The following is a 15,208-nucleotide window of genomic DNA, read 5'->3' on the forward strand; positions in this document are numbered from 1 at the left end:
GACACGATTCAGTCATATGACGTAGAAGGAAAATAAAGGTAGGTTTGACTTTTAAGGGTCGTAAGAAACCTTTAAGAACTGGTAAAATTAACATTTGTTTAATTTTTAATGGAAAAAATATTTATATTATCTTGTTTTGAGATCCCCATATAAATCAGTTAAAAAAAAAACTGTCCCTAAACGTTCTGCATGAATGGAATTACAATTTTGAGTAGGCTAAATGAAGCGGCCATATAAAAAGACGTAGCTTTCTCCAAAATGAGGGGGGGAACTGTAAAAGTTAAACAAAAAATTATTACAAACAAAACTATTAGTAATCTTATTTACGCTCGTTGTAAGCAAACCATTTAGAATGTTTCTTCTTGTATGCACAACAGGCCTTTGTTAAGTTCATTTATTTTCGGGGGAAATGTATAAATAAATGAATATGAAGGAATATATAAATATTATTCACACAAACAATAATAGGATTATCACTGGATACAACTTCATGATATTAGTCTGCCATCTACTGGAGCAATGTCTTTTAAGATAATAAAGTTTTTTGTATTCGTTCACAGTTTATGGGAAATCAACCTTACGTGAAACAGGCTTATTAAAAGGCTTTTTTTATTTTTTATTTTTTACTGCCCATTGGTTTCTGTATGTAATTTGGACAATTGTTGTTTTGTCATCGTGTTATTTCTGGCCAATAGGTGGCACTTCTTTGCATTTATATTCCATTTTAGAATAAGGTGGGAGAATTTGATGCTTCCAGTTAGAGGGGCACTTTCTTGAACGTGCAATTTGCATTGTGCAGATATTTCTTTACCTTTGTAATAGCTAAAGAATGAAAATTTGGACATTTCTCTCTTTCATATGACTCTCACTGATATGATGCACTCCTATAGCTCTTATCTCTGACTACAAGTCTCAAATATTTGTTCTAATCCTTATAAAATGATTTCAAATTGAACTTTAAATCAATGTAACAAACCTCAAACTGCCCTTTGGCAGCATACTAAATGCTGCTCAGTTTGTCCAAGGTCTTGTAATCCAAGTGGACTTTGGAACGTGATATTCATTAAAAGGAGGCTTATAAACTCAAATTTAAGACCTAACAGTTTGAAATCCAAAAGCTAAATGCTCAAGGTGTTTTATCATAATATATTCACTTGACATGCATAATGCAACTCAAACCAGCCAAATCACATGGCTAAACCTGAAGATTACACATGAAAAAAGCAAACAATTTTTTTGTACTTCACTCTAAGAAAATTCATTGTAAAAGCTCTACATACACTATGTCATCCTATGTCAGTCTAAGCTCGTTAACTTGACAAAAAATATTTTCAAAATTAGGGTTGGTTATGCTGTAGTTAACTATAACTATATGGAATGTGTTACTTGTAAATTTTATGTTGCACAATCCAAAGACCAGTCATTGTGAAATAATTAAAAATAAAATTACAGATGTGGTCATAGCTTGTTACAAAATATGGCTGGACCACGTTAGACATACAGAGCCAAAATGTGATTACGTAGATAAAGGAAACACTGACTGTGGCGTGATGACAGGAGTCCATTTCGGGTCAAATTCAGTGACAGAAGGTTTGTCTGACTAACAATGAAGCAAGCTACCTAAAGGTCAACTCTTTCAAGTCTTTAAGGCAATCTGATATCTTGGCACAATATTTTACAACTGGACAAAATCCTCTTCAAAGCCAAAATCCACTTGATCGTGGATTTTGACCTTTAAAACAAGCAATTTAAACAAAAACAAACAAAAAAAATAGAAAAGAAGAAAAGAAAAACTACATAGAAGTTGGGAGACTTTTCTTAAGTCTGAATGAAAATGTTCATCATTGGTCATGATTTGATATCATTTATTTAAAAAAATGAATGAGGGATATTACAGATTTTATGGAACATATATGTTTCATATGGGTTTTTAGACATCAGTTTTTCAATCTATTAGGAAAATATTGAAAAAGTTACATCTAAATACAACCGTCTCCAAATGCAGTGACATTTATGCATTTAATTCTACTACAGTCAAGCTCCCAAACCAGTAATATGTTCAACTGAATAGCAACCCCTGATCACAGAATGTTTGTATAAGTTATGCTGTTGCTTTGATTCATGTACTTTCCCCATGTGAATAAAGCACTTTGTAGGTTTACGAATACATTTCTATACAACCACAATGCAAGCTGAATCTAAGTCTTATACAGTTCTGTGAAAAGTTTCCCTCCTTCCTGATTTTTAAAAGAATTTTTCTTTTGGTTTTTTGTTTTGCATATTTGTCACACTTACATGTTTCAGATCAATAAACAAATTTCAATATTAGACAAAGACAACCCAAGTAAATACAAGATGCAGTTTTAAAGCGCACATCTATCCAAACCTAACCAGGCCTGCATGGACAAAGTATGTGAAAATTTCCATTTGCTAATTGTAAACTGCCATGGAAAAAATGAATATCCATGCTTCTCAAAATGTGTAAATTCAGCAACACGTCCTTTAACCAGACTTATAAACACATATGTATTCACACACACACAAGGACACATTCGTTGTCCTTCCCTATTTGTTTTTGCCTTTTATCAAGGTATACTCAAGGCATGTTGCTAAGAGACTGAGATATAAATGCAACAAATCAAAAGACACACTGGGGCTATTCAGAGCTCCTCAAGTATTTTATTGTCTTTGTTGGCTCCAGGTAGAATGGCCATGAGGCCTTTGGTATTATAATCTGGACTCCAAAGCTAGGGAACTAGAGATTTTGACTTCATGCTCACTATCATGTGTACATGGATATTTTAAGGCTATAGATTGACATCAGTGGATTACAATTCATTTTGGGCTTGGGGATTAATATCAATATACAAATTAGTATTAATATAGTAACAGAAAAAAAACTATTGGTATATTATGTAATCTAGACTAGAACAGTCAGGACATGATACAACTATATAGTAGCTTTTCCATCACTTAATGAAAACAAGGTTGGATGACACCACCACGCAATAAGGAGTGTCGTTATTTCTCGATTCTAATTGGGCACACCCCTCAAACCGGACCCCAACATTCTTGCTCTTTGACTGGTTCAAATGCTTTTGAAACCACATCGTGAACCTAAAAGACAGCCTTCCCTTGACGCCTAGAAGCCAGTCCGTTGACAGCTATGCGCCTCCCACATAGAGCGATCTGTCGGCTGATGTGGAGCCAGTGCGCTGAGGACCAATCGAAAGCCTTCGCTTTGCGTGCGGGAGATGTTCAAGATTTCTGCAACTGCAGCTTTTGTGCGCGGGTTAAAGAATGATAACTTTTAATGAAAAGAGGCATAAAGGGCCAGTGGTGGTGGTCAGCTTTACCTCTCCAACTCCAAACTGCTCAACCCGAGCTGTCCCTCTAACATACTCAATTCTCTCAGTCTTGCACACAGCCAACAAAATTTTAACATCTTCATCTCTGCCACCTCCAGCTCTACCTCCTGTCGTTTTGTTAGCGACACTTTCTCCAAACAGTACACCATAGCAGGTCTCAGTACTGTCTTGTTAACTTTCCATTTCACCCTTGGTGCTATCCTTCTATCACAAATCCCCCTTGACACTCATCTTCCACCCTGCCCATTGTCTCTTCAGTATCCCTCTTCAGCGCTGTCTACTGCTTTGAATGGTGGAATTAATGGCTTTAAGATAAGTTTTCTACCAATTTTAATCCTTGGATCTTTGACTGGCTGTCTAAAGGTGACTTAAATTCCTCTCCTCTCCAGTGCATACCTCCACCTCTCATGGTTTTCTTCGGCCTCCTTGATCATCTCATTAAGTATCAACATTTTGTCTGCAAACATCATTAAAAAATATCAACACAATAATGTAAATGATTAAGCATGAACAACAGCAGAAGGACCGTGGCAATCTGATAAATACAGTCAGTCAATGATGATGTGTTACAGGTGATCACCAATATATTGCTCAGAATTTGCTTGTTACTGTTGCATATTTGCATCATATCAACATTTTATTTAACATGTATTGATGAAAAATATAATATTTTGGTCAGGTGTAAGGCCTCCTTCTTCAGAATCATCGTTATTTATTTAAGATAGGATTAAAAGTGTGCATATATGCCTATTGTGACGTCTGAAAGAAACGAATTAGGAACTGTTGCTTGCATTCTTCGTAACACTATCAAACACTTGTCAACCAAAGTCGATCTTGAACCGAACTTGCCCTGCTACGTGACGACGCCGGGGCGTGGCCTCTCAGTTTTCCTAGGCAGCCCCACGCTCTCCGCTGACAGTGAGCGTAGCTACTGTCACGCACTGGAGTGTGGTGCCATTCAATCTGAGAGGTTAGCCTGTGATCTAATTTACCCAGAGCAGTCACCTCAGGAGCACTTAGCTTTTATACGACGCTCGGGACTAGTTTTAACTCGTTGTTAACAGGCGACAAAGGGACTTGACAAAGATGTCCAAAGACACGGAAGGAAAGAGTGAGAAAATTATGGATATGGAGAGCAAGGTTCTGTGGTACCCGGATTCTAAGAGGAACACACAGATGGATAAGTTTAGGATACAGGTCAACCAGGACTACGGGCTTAATCTGGGTGAGTGGGGTCAGAGGGAGGGAGCCAGACAGGCTCCAGAGTAGGTGTGCTGGAGAGAATACAAGTCGGATTATTGAGCCTACGAAGCTGCATAACTCAGCCAGATAGAAAAACAGAAACGAGCAGCATCTCTCCCTTTTGCTATGTGTCAGTTCATGTTTTAAAGGCAGTACGTTACCTCACAATCGGCACAGTGTAGTGATGGCTTGCGTGGAGCATTTCAAGCTAGCTTATTGCCATTTGAACACATGTAAAGAACATGTATAGGCGGTGAATCAGCATAAACAAATCTACGAATTTATTGTCTTAGAAGAGTTTTATTAAGGATGACCTACAACCACTCTGACACTCCCTGTTCAGTAATTATTAGCCGTTTACAAGCCTGTGGTGTTTGAATTACTTCCAGCTCGGAACTGAAAGACTGCGCCTGCAGAGCTGCCAGGATGGAAGAGAGCGGCCTGTTTCAATGGTCTTTCTAGTACCGTGACATTTTAAAGAAACAGGATTAAAGGAATGCTGAAAAACACGGTCAGCCGGCTAATGAATAAGTAGAGAGGAGACGAGGATAGGACTGATACATCAGTGTAGATAGCCGGAAGGAATGTGTAATTGAAACAATAAAAATAGTATCATCCTATTTTCAACGTGCTGATATCCAGATTTCTATTTTCCTTAATCTGGTGTTCCTAATTTCACCAGGTGTTCTGATCCTTACAGTATTCCTACAGTGATTAAGTAGATCTCATGGACAGCAAAACCTTTCCTGTAAATAAAAAGATCTAGTTTTCAGGAATAAGGACCACTTCTCTCTGCTGAAGGTTTTCCCAGATAAATTGCAATTTTATTTTGAGTAAGGATTTAGGAAAGAAGAGATACCAAAATGTTTCATATCAACATGTTTCAGTTGGTCTAAGCCTAAGGGGTGCTTACACTAACGTTTCCTCTTATCTCTACAATAATACAATAATAATTGGAAACTTTTGTTCTCAAATAATGACGAATCTTTTGTCTTCTAGCCAACTACAGTGACCTGTACCAGTGGTCAGTGGACTCCTACCCAGAGTTCTGGGGAGAGGTTTGGCGCTTTTGTGGAGTCGTGAGCTCAAAGCCATATGAAGAGGTGAGTCCAACCTTCATGTATGGCATAACCTAAAAATGGGAATAGAAACATGTGTGTATTTCTTATCCCAGTTTTAAAGCCAAAGACTACATTTCTAAACAGTTTAGGTCACTAAAACATATAATATTTGATATTTTACTGTACATCAATATAATGGTCATGCTAAACTGAAAACCCAACTAGAATTGAAGTAAGGTTCAGTGATTTTAAATTATGATAATTATATAATTTCCTGTTTCATCGTCTTAATGCTGCTTAGTTCCAGGATATACCCTCTGACGTGGGTGTGTGAGGTAATAAATAGTGTCTCACACCGTAGTGTGTAGTTCACACGCCCCTTCTGTACACATGGTTAATGTTTCCTCTTCACTCTTTTGTCTAAGCAGACAATAAATAGAGGACAGGCAAGCAATTAGCCAGTCAATCAAACGTTTTGTTACAGTCTTGCACTGTGGGCTGCACTGTTATATCCCAGTGTTGCCTTGGAGTTTTCTAGGAAATTGTTTATCTTACTTTTTAAATTTTGTCCGCAATTCTTAAATTTTGTTGCAAATACAGTAAAAAAACAGAAAAGGAGAGCATAGCAGTTGTGAAACATTATTGTCTGGACAATTTCACGAGAAAGATAGAAAGCATCAGAGCTTCTCTGATGTGTCGCTCCCCTCCGTGTGTTTTTATCAGGTGGTGGATGTATCCAAACGCATCTCAGATGTTCCCGAGTGGTTTAAAGGAGCTCGGCTCAACTACGCTGAGAACCTGCTCAAACATGCAGACCATGACAAAGTGGCTCTCTACGCTGCAAGTATGTATATACTTAAGAGTATATTATGCTGATGAAGGTATAAGAAATTAAAAAGGACAGTTCTGCACCGGGATTTATGATGCTTTAATGGGGGATAACTTCCCTAATCCTGGCGCCAACTCCACACATGTTAATGGGAATTTTTAAAATGACACCACAAGGCACCGTATCACACAGATTGTAATTACTTAGTGATTTATTTGATTTTCGTGTGTGTTTGAGCTTTTTTTGTGGAGAGTTGGGAGGGTAGTTGGGCACAGGATTGATGCGTTGTTGTGCATGAAGCTTCATACGTCACTTTGTTATTAGATTAACGGTTCTCTGTCAGGTACTAATGGATAGGTCTGCTTTTATTGCTATGTGTGCATATATATATGAGGCGAAGTGGGCCCTTGCTCCTGTGTGCAAGCTCCCTCAGGAGCTGTAACACAATTATAAGAAGCCCCATTGGTCACAATGCTGTGCAGCCTCTAAATGTCAGTAAACTATTACTTGGAGAGATAAGAGGACTCTTCCTGTCTGTGGTACTGGATGATGTTGCTCTTTCTTTCTTTCTTAAAAATCTTATCTTACCCATATAACTCAATTTTCTGGAATGTGCGAGATGCCAGGTTGTGACATCAGATACACTGGGCAGTCACTACCAACTTTTTTTTGAATGAGAAGGATAACAGGTGCAAAGGGGCATGTGATCTTCTTGTTCTACCCTAACCAAGCAGTTGTAAGAGGCTAAACCTAACCAAATAGTTTTAGTGCTTAAACTCAACCAGTGGTAGAAAAAGGCTTTTGAAGCTGATAAACCTGCAATATGTGCACCACTCCTCTTGCAACTTTATTGCAACAATATCAAAAATCAAGTGATTAAATTCCTGTTTACTGATTTGCATATTAACTTTTTGGATGTTACAAAAATGTATTTTTGTTTCTGTGTAGGTGTCTTAAATTTACTTTGTGTTTTTGTCTATCAGAGGAGGCAAATGAGGAAATTGTGAAGGTGACTTTTGGAGAACTGAGGCGTGATGTGGCATTGTTTGCTGCAGCCATGAGGAAGATGGGAGTCCAGACTGGAGACAGGGTCGTAGGTGAGTCTCGTGTTTAAAGCCTGGTAGCCACACACTGGTTGATAGCTCATAAATTAGTTCACTGTGATGTATTAGTTTGTTTCCATTTAACTCCTGTCCTTTACAACCTCTTCACTTCATCCCTTACTTCTCTGTCAGTGTGTTCCATGTACTCACTGGGAAGGTTGGCTGGCTGTTTTGGCTCAGGTTGCAGCCTCTTTCTGAATGGCACCATTTATTTTTTCAAAGTTCATATTTGTATAGGGAGGTGCTTGGTTTTTTTCAGCCACCACCATTAAGTTTGTTCATATAGAGTTAAGAGTTCAACCTTCCAGTGAACAGTAATCTTAAAAGTTGTAATGCAGTTGTTTACATCTCTCAAGTCATTTTTTTAAATTAAGTATTTTATTTTTTACAATCTGGGTTTCTTTTGCAAGTTTGTCTGTATCACTGCTGCTGGCTGCGGAAACATACACTGGGCTATCTGGCGATTAGATACGTTGGAGTTTTCAAGCACAGACTGTGGACTTGGTGTGTGGCGAACTTATTATCAGCATCATTCCAGTCTGATTATAGCTGTTGTAGTACTTATGATTAATTAAAAAAATTACATTTACAAGATCCAGATGAGTATCATTAAATAATGAGACTACCTTTTGTTTTGTTTTGGTTTTTTTTTGCCACCATAAAGTTTTTGAATTGTTCGTCATTTCTTCACCTGCAGTGGGTTCATACTTTAAAGGTGAAGCATGGTTCGCTACACTGAGCCTTATCAGTCACTGTCTGTGTTTCATTATGTGGTATGTAACAAAAATCCAACAATGACACGGCACTTGCCATTTTCTTAGGTACATCTGTTCAACTGCTTATTAAACCAAATATCTAATCAATCTCCCAATCACACTGGAGCAACTCCGTGCTTTTCAGCACGTAGGCATGGCCAGGGCAGCCTGCTGAAGTTCAAACTGAGCATCAGATATGGGAAGAAAGTTGTTTTAAGTGACTTTGAACATGGCGTGGTTGCTAGTGCCAAAAGGTATTCCTGAGAATGTCTGAGTATTTCAGAACCTGCTGATCTCCTGGGATTCACCCACACAACCATCTCAAAGAGAATGGTCTTCATAGAAAAGGGGGGGAAAAGGGAACATCCAGTGAGCGTCACTTCTGTGGGTGAAAATGCTTTGTTCATGAGAGAGGTCAGAGGAGACTGGTCAGATTGCTTCAAGCTGATGGCAAAGCAAGTCAAATAATCACTCATTTCAACAAAGATATGCAGAAGAGCATCTGTAAAAACGTGGAACCTTGAAGCAGCTTGGCTACAGCAAGAGAAGACCACAGTAGGTCCCACTCCTGTCTAAGAAGGAAGCTAAGAATAAGAAACTGAGGCTACAGTGTGCATGGGCTCAGAAAAATTGGACAATAGAAGATTGTTTAAATGTCAGAACATATCTGAGTATTGTTGCTGACTGTGTCCATCCCTTTATGGCCACAGCGTACCCATTATATGATGGTTGCTTCCAGAAGGATAATGTACCATATTACAAAGCTCAAAAATCTAAGACTGTCTGAATATAACAGTAAATTCACTCTATTCACCATCAGATCAGATCTCAGTCCAATAGAGCACCTTTGGGATGTTTGGGATGTGGCAGACTGGTAGATGTCATGGAAATGAGTGTCTATTAACATGTCTATACTGTGGTATTATCAGGGAGTTCAGTTATGCTAGGATTTTTCAGATCTTAGTATGTGTAACAAAATATTCTGACCATCATCAGTAGGGTGCTAGAATCCAAAGTCATAAAATAAATCAAGGAGGGGTTTCTGCTTTTGTTACAAGGCAACAATGTGGTAAATCTCTAAGACTGTTTATGAGCTTATTGTTTGGTTTCTGAGCTGGTCCTGTTGAGGAACGGTCAGGGTGTATATGAAAGGTTCTGGCTATGTGTGTTCAGAAGGAAGACGAATATTGCGGTAGGGAGATCCATTAGCTAAATGACCTGTTCTCTATGGGAATCTCATTAGAAAGACGAGAAGGATGGAGAAAGGCAGAGGGGGGCTAGAGAAACAGGGAAAAGGAGAGAGACCAGCTACATCATTCCTTTTTTCTCCTTTATTCCAATTACTTTCCTCGCATGTCTAAACAAGAGTGTGTGTGTGTGTGTGTGTTCAAAGTGTTTAAGACAGAAATGTCCTTGTCCCCCAAGTTGTGACTGAAATGTCTTGTCAGTGTCTGTAATCCAGGAGATATATAAGCACTTAGCTGATGAAGCCTGGCATGCTTTATAGTGGACCCTGGGCCAAACGCGCGCGCGCGCACACACACACACACACACACACACACACACACACACACACACACACACACACACACACACACACACACACACACACACACGTATTCTCCCTTTCATGTGCTTTTCATTGCTCTCCTTGGTCGCTTTAACTTCAGCATAATCCTACACTCTGTTAAGAAGCCCCTGTCTTGCATGACCACCATTCAGCCGCTACTTCTTTTGATTTTTGTGTTATTTAAACACATACTAAAACTAAACTAAGTATACGGAGAATAAGTGTGTTTCAGTTCTAGCAATTGCAGTGTAGTTGCATTTATGTATTAAGCTAAAACAAACAGAAGGTTTAAAAAAAATTGCTATTGGCTACCCTGTTAGACTTCCTTGTCCAAGAATAGTTTGGTTTTAATTTGGTTGGTTTTAATACTAATATTAATATTAAAAAAACAAAAGGTTCTTTTGTTACCTTACTACTACTGAGAAGTATTAGATCACATCTCTAAAATAAAATTTGTTTTATTTATTTTTATTTTATTATTGTTAATTGTAGTAACGTCTCTGGTTTTACAGATCAATTTTGACTCGTGCGTATTTACTTCAAGAAAAGGGTTTTTAAAAAAAGTGTTTCTATTTTTTTTAAAAAATGTTTTGTTTTGGACAATATTAAACACCAGTGTTGGTGTCTATAAAAACACATGTTGAAGAAAGTGGAGTGGTGTCCTTTACCTGCAAAATTTCAGGGGGCAGCTCAGATTAAAATCTATTTGCTTGGTTGTGTTTTTATTTTGCTCACCATGGTACGTTTCCTCCTGAGAAGTTCTTGTCCAACATCATAGATGGCAAACAAATTGTTACATGTGATATTGTGACCCCTGCAGTCCAGTAGTCATATCAAGGACTAGACGTTTTCCTTTCATTTTCTCAAGGAATGCCACTCGCAGGTTTGCCTTTTCCAAAACTTCCAGTCCTCTTCAATTCCATGCATAGCTGGTTTTTGATTGCATCACATTATGTCATATTCTCCTGACTTGCTGAGCATTTATTGCCAGAAGGAGCATTTTCCATGGAAAGGGGCAAAATATTCATCTACTGTCACCTCTGGCCTTGGGTTGAACATCAGTGAAAGGAGCTGGATCCATCTCTTCCGTATATCCCTAATGTGAGCAAGCTTGTCAGATGTTGCTGTTGTTGTAAAATCTGAGGACGCTTGATATTATTCTAAAGGTCTGAAGTGATATTGTTGCCTGGAAAATTTGGTCTTTAAGTGATGATGTATGAACACTGCTTCTGGGTCCAAACTACTCTGTTTATTAAGGCTGTTGTGTTTTTAACATGTTTTAATGCTCTGTATCTTGTTCTATTTAATCTGAACAAGCCCCTAAAAAAAGGCAGTAATCATTGTTGGCCTCTCTCGGTTTTTATTACCACTATTCATTTTAAAGCTCAGTTTTTAAAACCTTACCATGTAACTACAGCCCAGCCCATGCAGCAGTAAATGAATGACTAACCTCGTCTTGTGGATGGATTATCTCAGTTGTTCTCCCGACTAAATTTTAGTCCGTTTACAGCATCTTTTTCCTGCCATGCAATTACATTTGTCCCTAACCATCGGGAACCCTCACGTTAACTTTTACTGAATGGAAAAAAGTTAGTGTTCATCCTCATGCTTCACTGTGTTTATATGAATGCTTACCATAGCTGTGTAGCTATCCACCATGTAGCACATCATTATAGACCAGCTACCTCAACTTTGGTAGCCCTACAGAACGTCACCGTTGTTTAGTTTTTTATCTTCATTTATGCTGGAAACAATATCAGAGCTGTACGTTTTAAATTTTTAAGAAATCCCTCAGTCAGATCATTGTATGTTATGTTTGGGTGAAAACTAGCGATCCAACTCCCTGCTAACGTCTAACTCCGTTAAATTTCAGAAATTCTGTTTTCGAGGATGCCTGGATGTTAAACTTGATCGTTACACCTGGTGGAGCAGCCTCACTGATCATTTTTATTAAAGGTGAAAAACAGTTTTTAACTCTCAGTGATGCTGCAGTGTTTGTTTGACTTTGGGACCTGAAGCGGAGTTTGGATCCGGAAACAGCTCATGAACTCAAACTTAAAGACCAGATAGTTCTGCCTGTTGATGTTTCCCAGTGATTATCAGTGGTGTCGTTGCTGGATCTGTACATTCCATCAAAAGGAACACCAGTATAGGGCTTCAGGTAGGGCTGTTCGATATAACGATATATATCGGATGATGTCTATCGTTTCCTAGCACGCTATCGTTAGTTTCGTGTTGTTGCAAATAAACTGTTTACAGCAATATCTTTTCATCGTTTTGATCGTAACTGTAGTGGCTATATTCATTTCTTAAAGTTCTTTCTTTCTTATATTTAATATAACCACACTACAGACGGACAAGCACCTGTTTTTACGTGTTGTCGTTAGCAACAATGATGGTAAAACCATCGCGTGGCTCCGCCGTCCGCTTGTTTGTTTTCCACGTAAACCTTTCACTATAAAGCTCAAGATCCTGTTGAGACTTTTCAAAATAAACTGAATCCGGTGAATGAGTATGCAGAGAATTTACGGATGAGAAGCAAAAAAGAGCCGTCAAGTGCTAAAAAAATAGACTCAAACGTTAGAACAGGCCTTTCGCCACAGTACACCGTGTAATAAATACTCACAAAGAAAACGGCGGCCGTTACAACCTATGTCTAAAAATGTGTAGTTTCATCATGCATCAGTTAAAACACTCGACTCCAGCTACACGACGCCCATCTGGAAACACTTCATGCAAGTCGAGCTGCCCGAGATTCACAGAATTTACAGAAAATGTTACATTTTTGTGATTTATATCGTTGTCAGGACGATAAATGTCTCATATCGGGATATGAGATTTTGGTCATATCGCACAGCCCTTTTATTCATCATCACTGTCATTCTAAATGTCGCCATTGACTTTTTTTCCTTCAAGGTCTGTGATAGCAGTGGTGACTTTCTTTGGTGACAATAGCATAAACCGATCAAAACATGTCTTGGTGTCACTTATTCTTGTCACAGCAAACTGGGTAATGCCAGGGGTCATTTGTACCCCTGGCATTACCCAGGGGTACATGTACCTCCTGGCTTACATGTTGCCCTGCCATGTAAGCCAGGAGGTACTGGATCCAAAAGATATAACCACTTGGATTTGTATGTTTCAGCAGAAGCAGGAGCAGCTTCAGCACCTGTTACCTCCTTATCAGATGTATCTATATTTATCTAAATCGTCGTCCTGCTCAGAAAGAGGGTCATCCATATTGCTGTTGATGCAGAAGATATGATCCAGAGCTTGATTTGTTGTAAATCTTCTTATTTTTGTATGCTACAGCCTGGAGATTTGTACTCTGCAAGTCACCAACTAAACTGAGTTGGTCCGTACATTACATATCTGTACATTTCCATCTGGAGATTTTCAGTGAGGCAGTGGGGATAAAGGGGGCTGTTTGTTCAGGGAAGGAGACAAACAGGTAAATAGAGAAGCCCCTAACTTCTCTCTGACAGTGTTGGTGAGCTCAGAGTGTGTTCATGATTTCAGTTTTAGCACTTTGATTTTTTTTTTATAGTGTTATATTATAACTGGTTCAAAACCGACAACACAAATATCCTAATTTTCACCAGAGGATTTTATAATTTAATGAAATTGTTCTTTTCTTTTTTTGTTTTGTTTAAATAAAGTTTAATTTGAGACTCCTGACAAAGTCAAAAAGCTTTGATGCAATAAAATGAATTTAAAAAGCACTTATCTACAAAACTTAAAAACGGGAATCACTTCACTCAGCAATTCCCAGCTTATTTAAAACCTTGCAGGCTGTATTCAGTATATAGTTTTCAGTTTTACCCAGGTATTTACTTAAATAATTCTTTTGTTTTAGAAAAGAAAGCATCATCGAATCCTAGTATCCAGTGTGGTTAAACAACTGCATCACACTAAAGTGCTTATTGTCAACATGAGGAGAAATTTGTCTCTAATTCATTGCCAACATGCACGTATACTTGACAGCTTAGCATGCATGAATAAACAGGTAGGGCAGTGTGTTACACTGATGCGTAAGCAATACTCTCACAGTGTAACAAAGTAGTCTTTCATAATAACAGCCACAGAGGTCGTCAAACAGGATTTTGTAGTAAGAATATGATCCGTGACGTAATTTGCTCCCGGCTAAGGTAAGGAGATATTAGTCTAGGAGCCAACGTAGCAGGGTGGTGATCTGTCAGCCCAAGATGTTATCAGGCAGTATCAGCATCCTTGTTGCAGCAAGAGTATGCATAACAACCATAAAAATCAATTTATACATGGAGATTATCAATATAGTTGCTATTTGTCTTTGACCAGTCAGCTTGTCTAGCAGGAACTACCAGTTGTTTTATTAGTTTAGATAAGACACATTATGAACAGCTCTATGTTTAAAGGTAGCATGGTAGCTCCAGTCATGTGTTTATTGCTACTTTGTCATGCATGTCATAATGATCTAGCTTTTTTCCTGCTCAAATGAAACATTGATCACCAAAAATCAAATGCAGTAGATTTGGTAATTTTCTGAACTTTTATGATGACTGGAGGCTGGAGGGAAGTTAATTTGAACAGTTTACAGTGGGATTGTCCCAAAAACACAAAATTAATTATTTCTTCTTTAATTATTCTCTGTGGGCTTGACTTAGTCACCATTTCACTTATTGATCTGGGAATATGTCACTGCAAGACAGTAGTTATGGTCTCAGTTCAACTTGTTCAGAATGAAATATGCCAGAGTATTTCCTCGCTCTTCTTTGTATCCAGATTGTTTTATTTCACTGTCTCTCTCTCTACACGTGTTTCTTCTTCATTTCTTTGATGTTTTCCAATATTCTGTCATTTAAGTGTGTCATTTATGTGAACTGACTGTGAAGTTTTTCAGTATGACTACAGATAAGACTACAAAAGACCAGCTGTTTTATTGTACTAATTTTGGATAGCATATGACTACAGAGCTTGACAAACAAAGCTAATTTTTGCTGCTTTGAAATCAGATTAATCTATGTGCATTCTGTCTCTGAAGTGTTCACTGTGTACTTTTACTACTTTTCTATATCTTTATATTTTTAAAAGTCATCATATTGATGCAAATTTTTTAATAAGGAAACCTTCATTTAAAATTCTGCACTGAACTGTATTATCATCCTCTCTCTTCCCGTGTTAGGCTACCTACCCAATGGTATCCACGCAGTGGAGGCAATGTTAGCAGCAGCCAGCATCGGAGCTATTTGGAGCTCAACATCTGTTGACTTTGGAGTCAATGTAAGGACTTTCCTTTATTTC

At 38.2% G+C, this 15,208-nt stretch overlaps 1 protein-coding gene across 1 annotated transcript in view; it reads left to right on the forward strand.

The window, feature by feature from the left end:
- Nucleotides 1-4,284: 4,284 nt before the first annotated feature.
- Nucleotides 4,285-15,208, forward strand: part of aacs (acetoacetyl-CoA synthetase) — a 49,516-nt gene continuing 38,592 nt past the window's right edge. The window contains exons 1-5 of the mRNA XM_085295127.1: nucleotides 4,285-4,593; nucleotides 5,610-5,713; nucleotides 6,395-6,515; nucleotides 7,484-7,597; nucleotides 15,090-15,187. Of these exons, the coding sequence (XP_085151253.1) occupies nucleotides 4,455-4,593; nucleotides 5,610-5,713; nucleotides 6,395-6,515; nucleotides 7,484-7,597; nucleotides 15,090-15,187 (576 nt within the window). The 5' untranslated portion in view covers nucleotides 4,285-4,454. The remainder of the gene's footprint in view (nucleotides 4,594-5,609; nucleotides 5,714-6,394; nucleotides 6,516-7,483; nucleotides 7,598-15,089; nucleotides 15,188-15,208) is intronic.

Source organism: Mchenga conophoros, linkage group LG12 (assembly GCF_057382185.1).
Source record: "Mchenga conophoros isolate Kocher_MC1m ecotype Shallow Benthic linkage group LG12, M_conophoros_male_GT1.1, whole genome shotgun sequence".
Classification (NCBI taxonomy): domain Eukaryota; kingdom Metazoa; phylum Chordata; class Actinopteri; order Cichliformes; family Cichlidae; genus Mchenga; species Mchenga conophoros.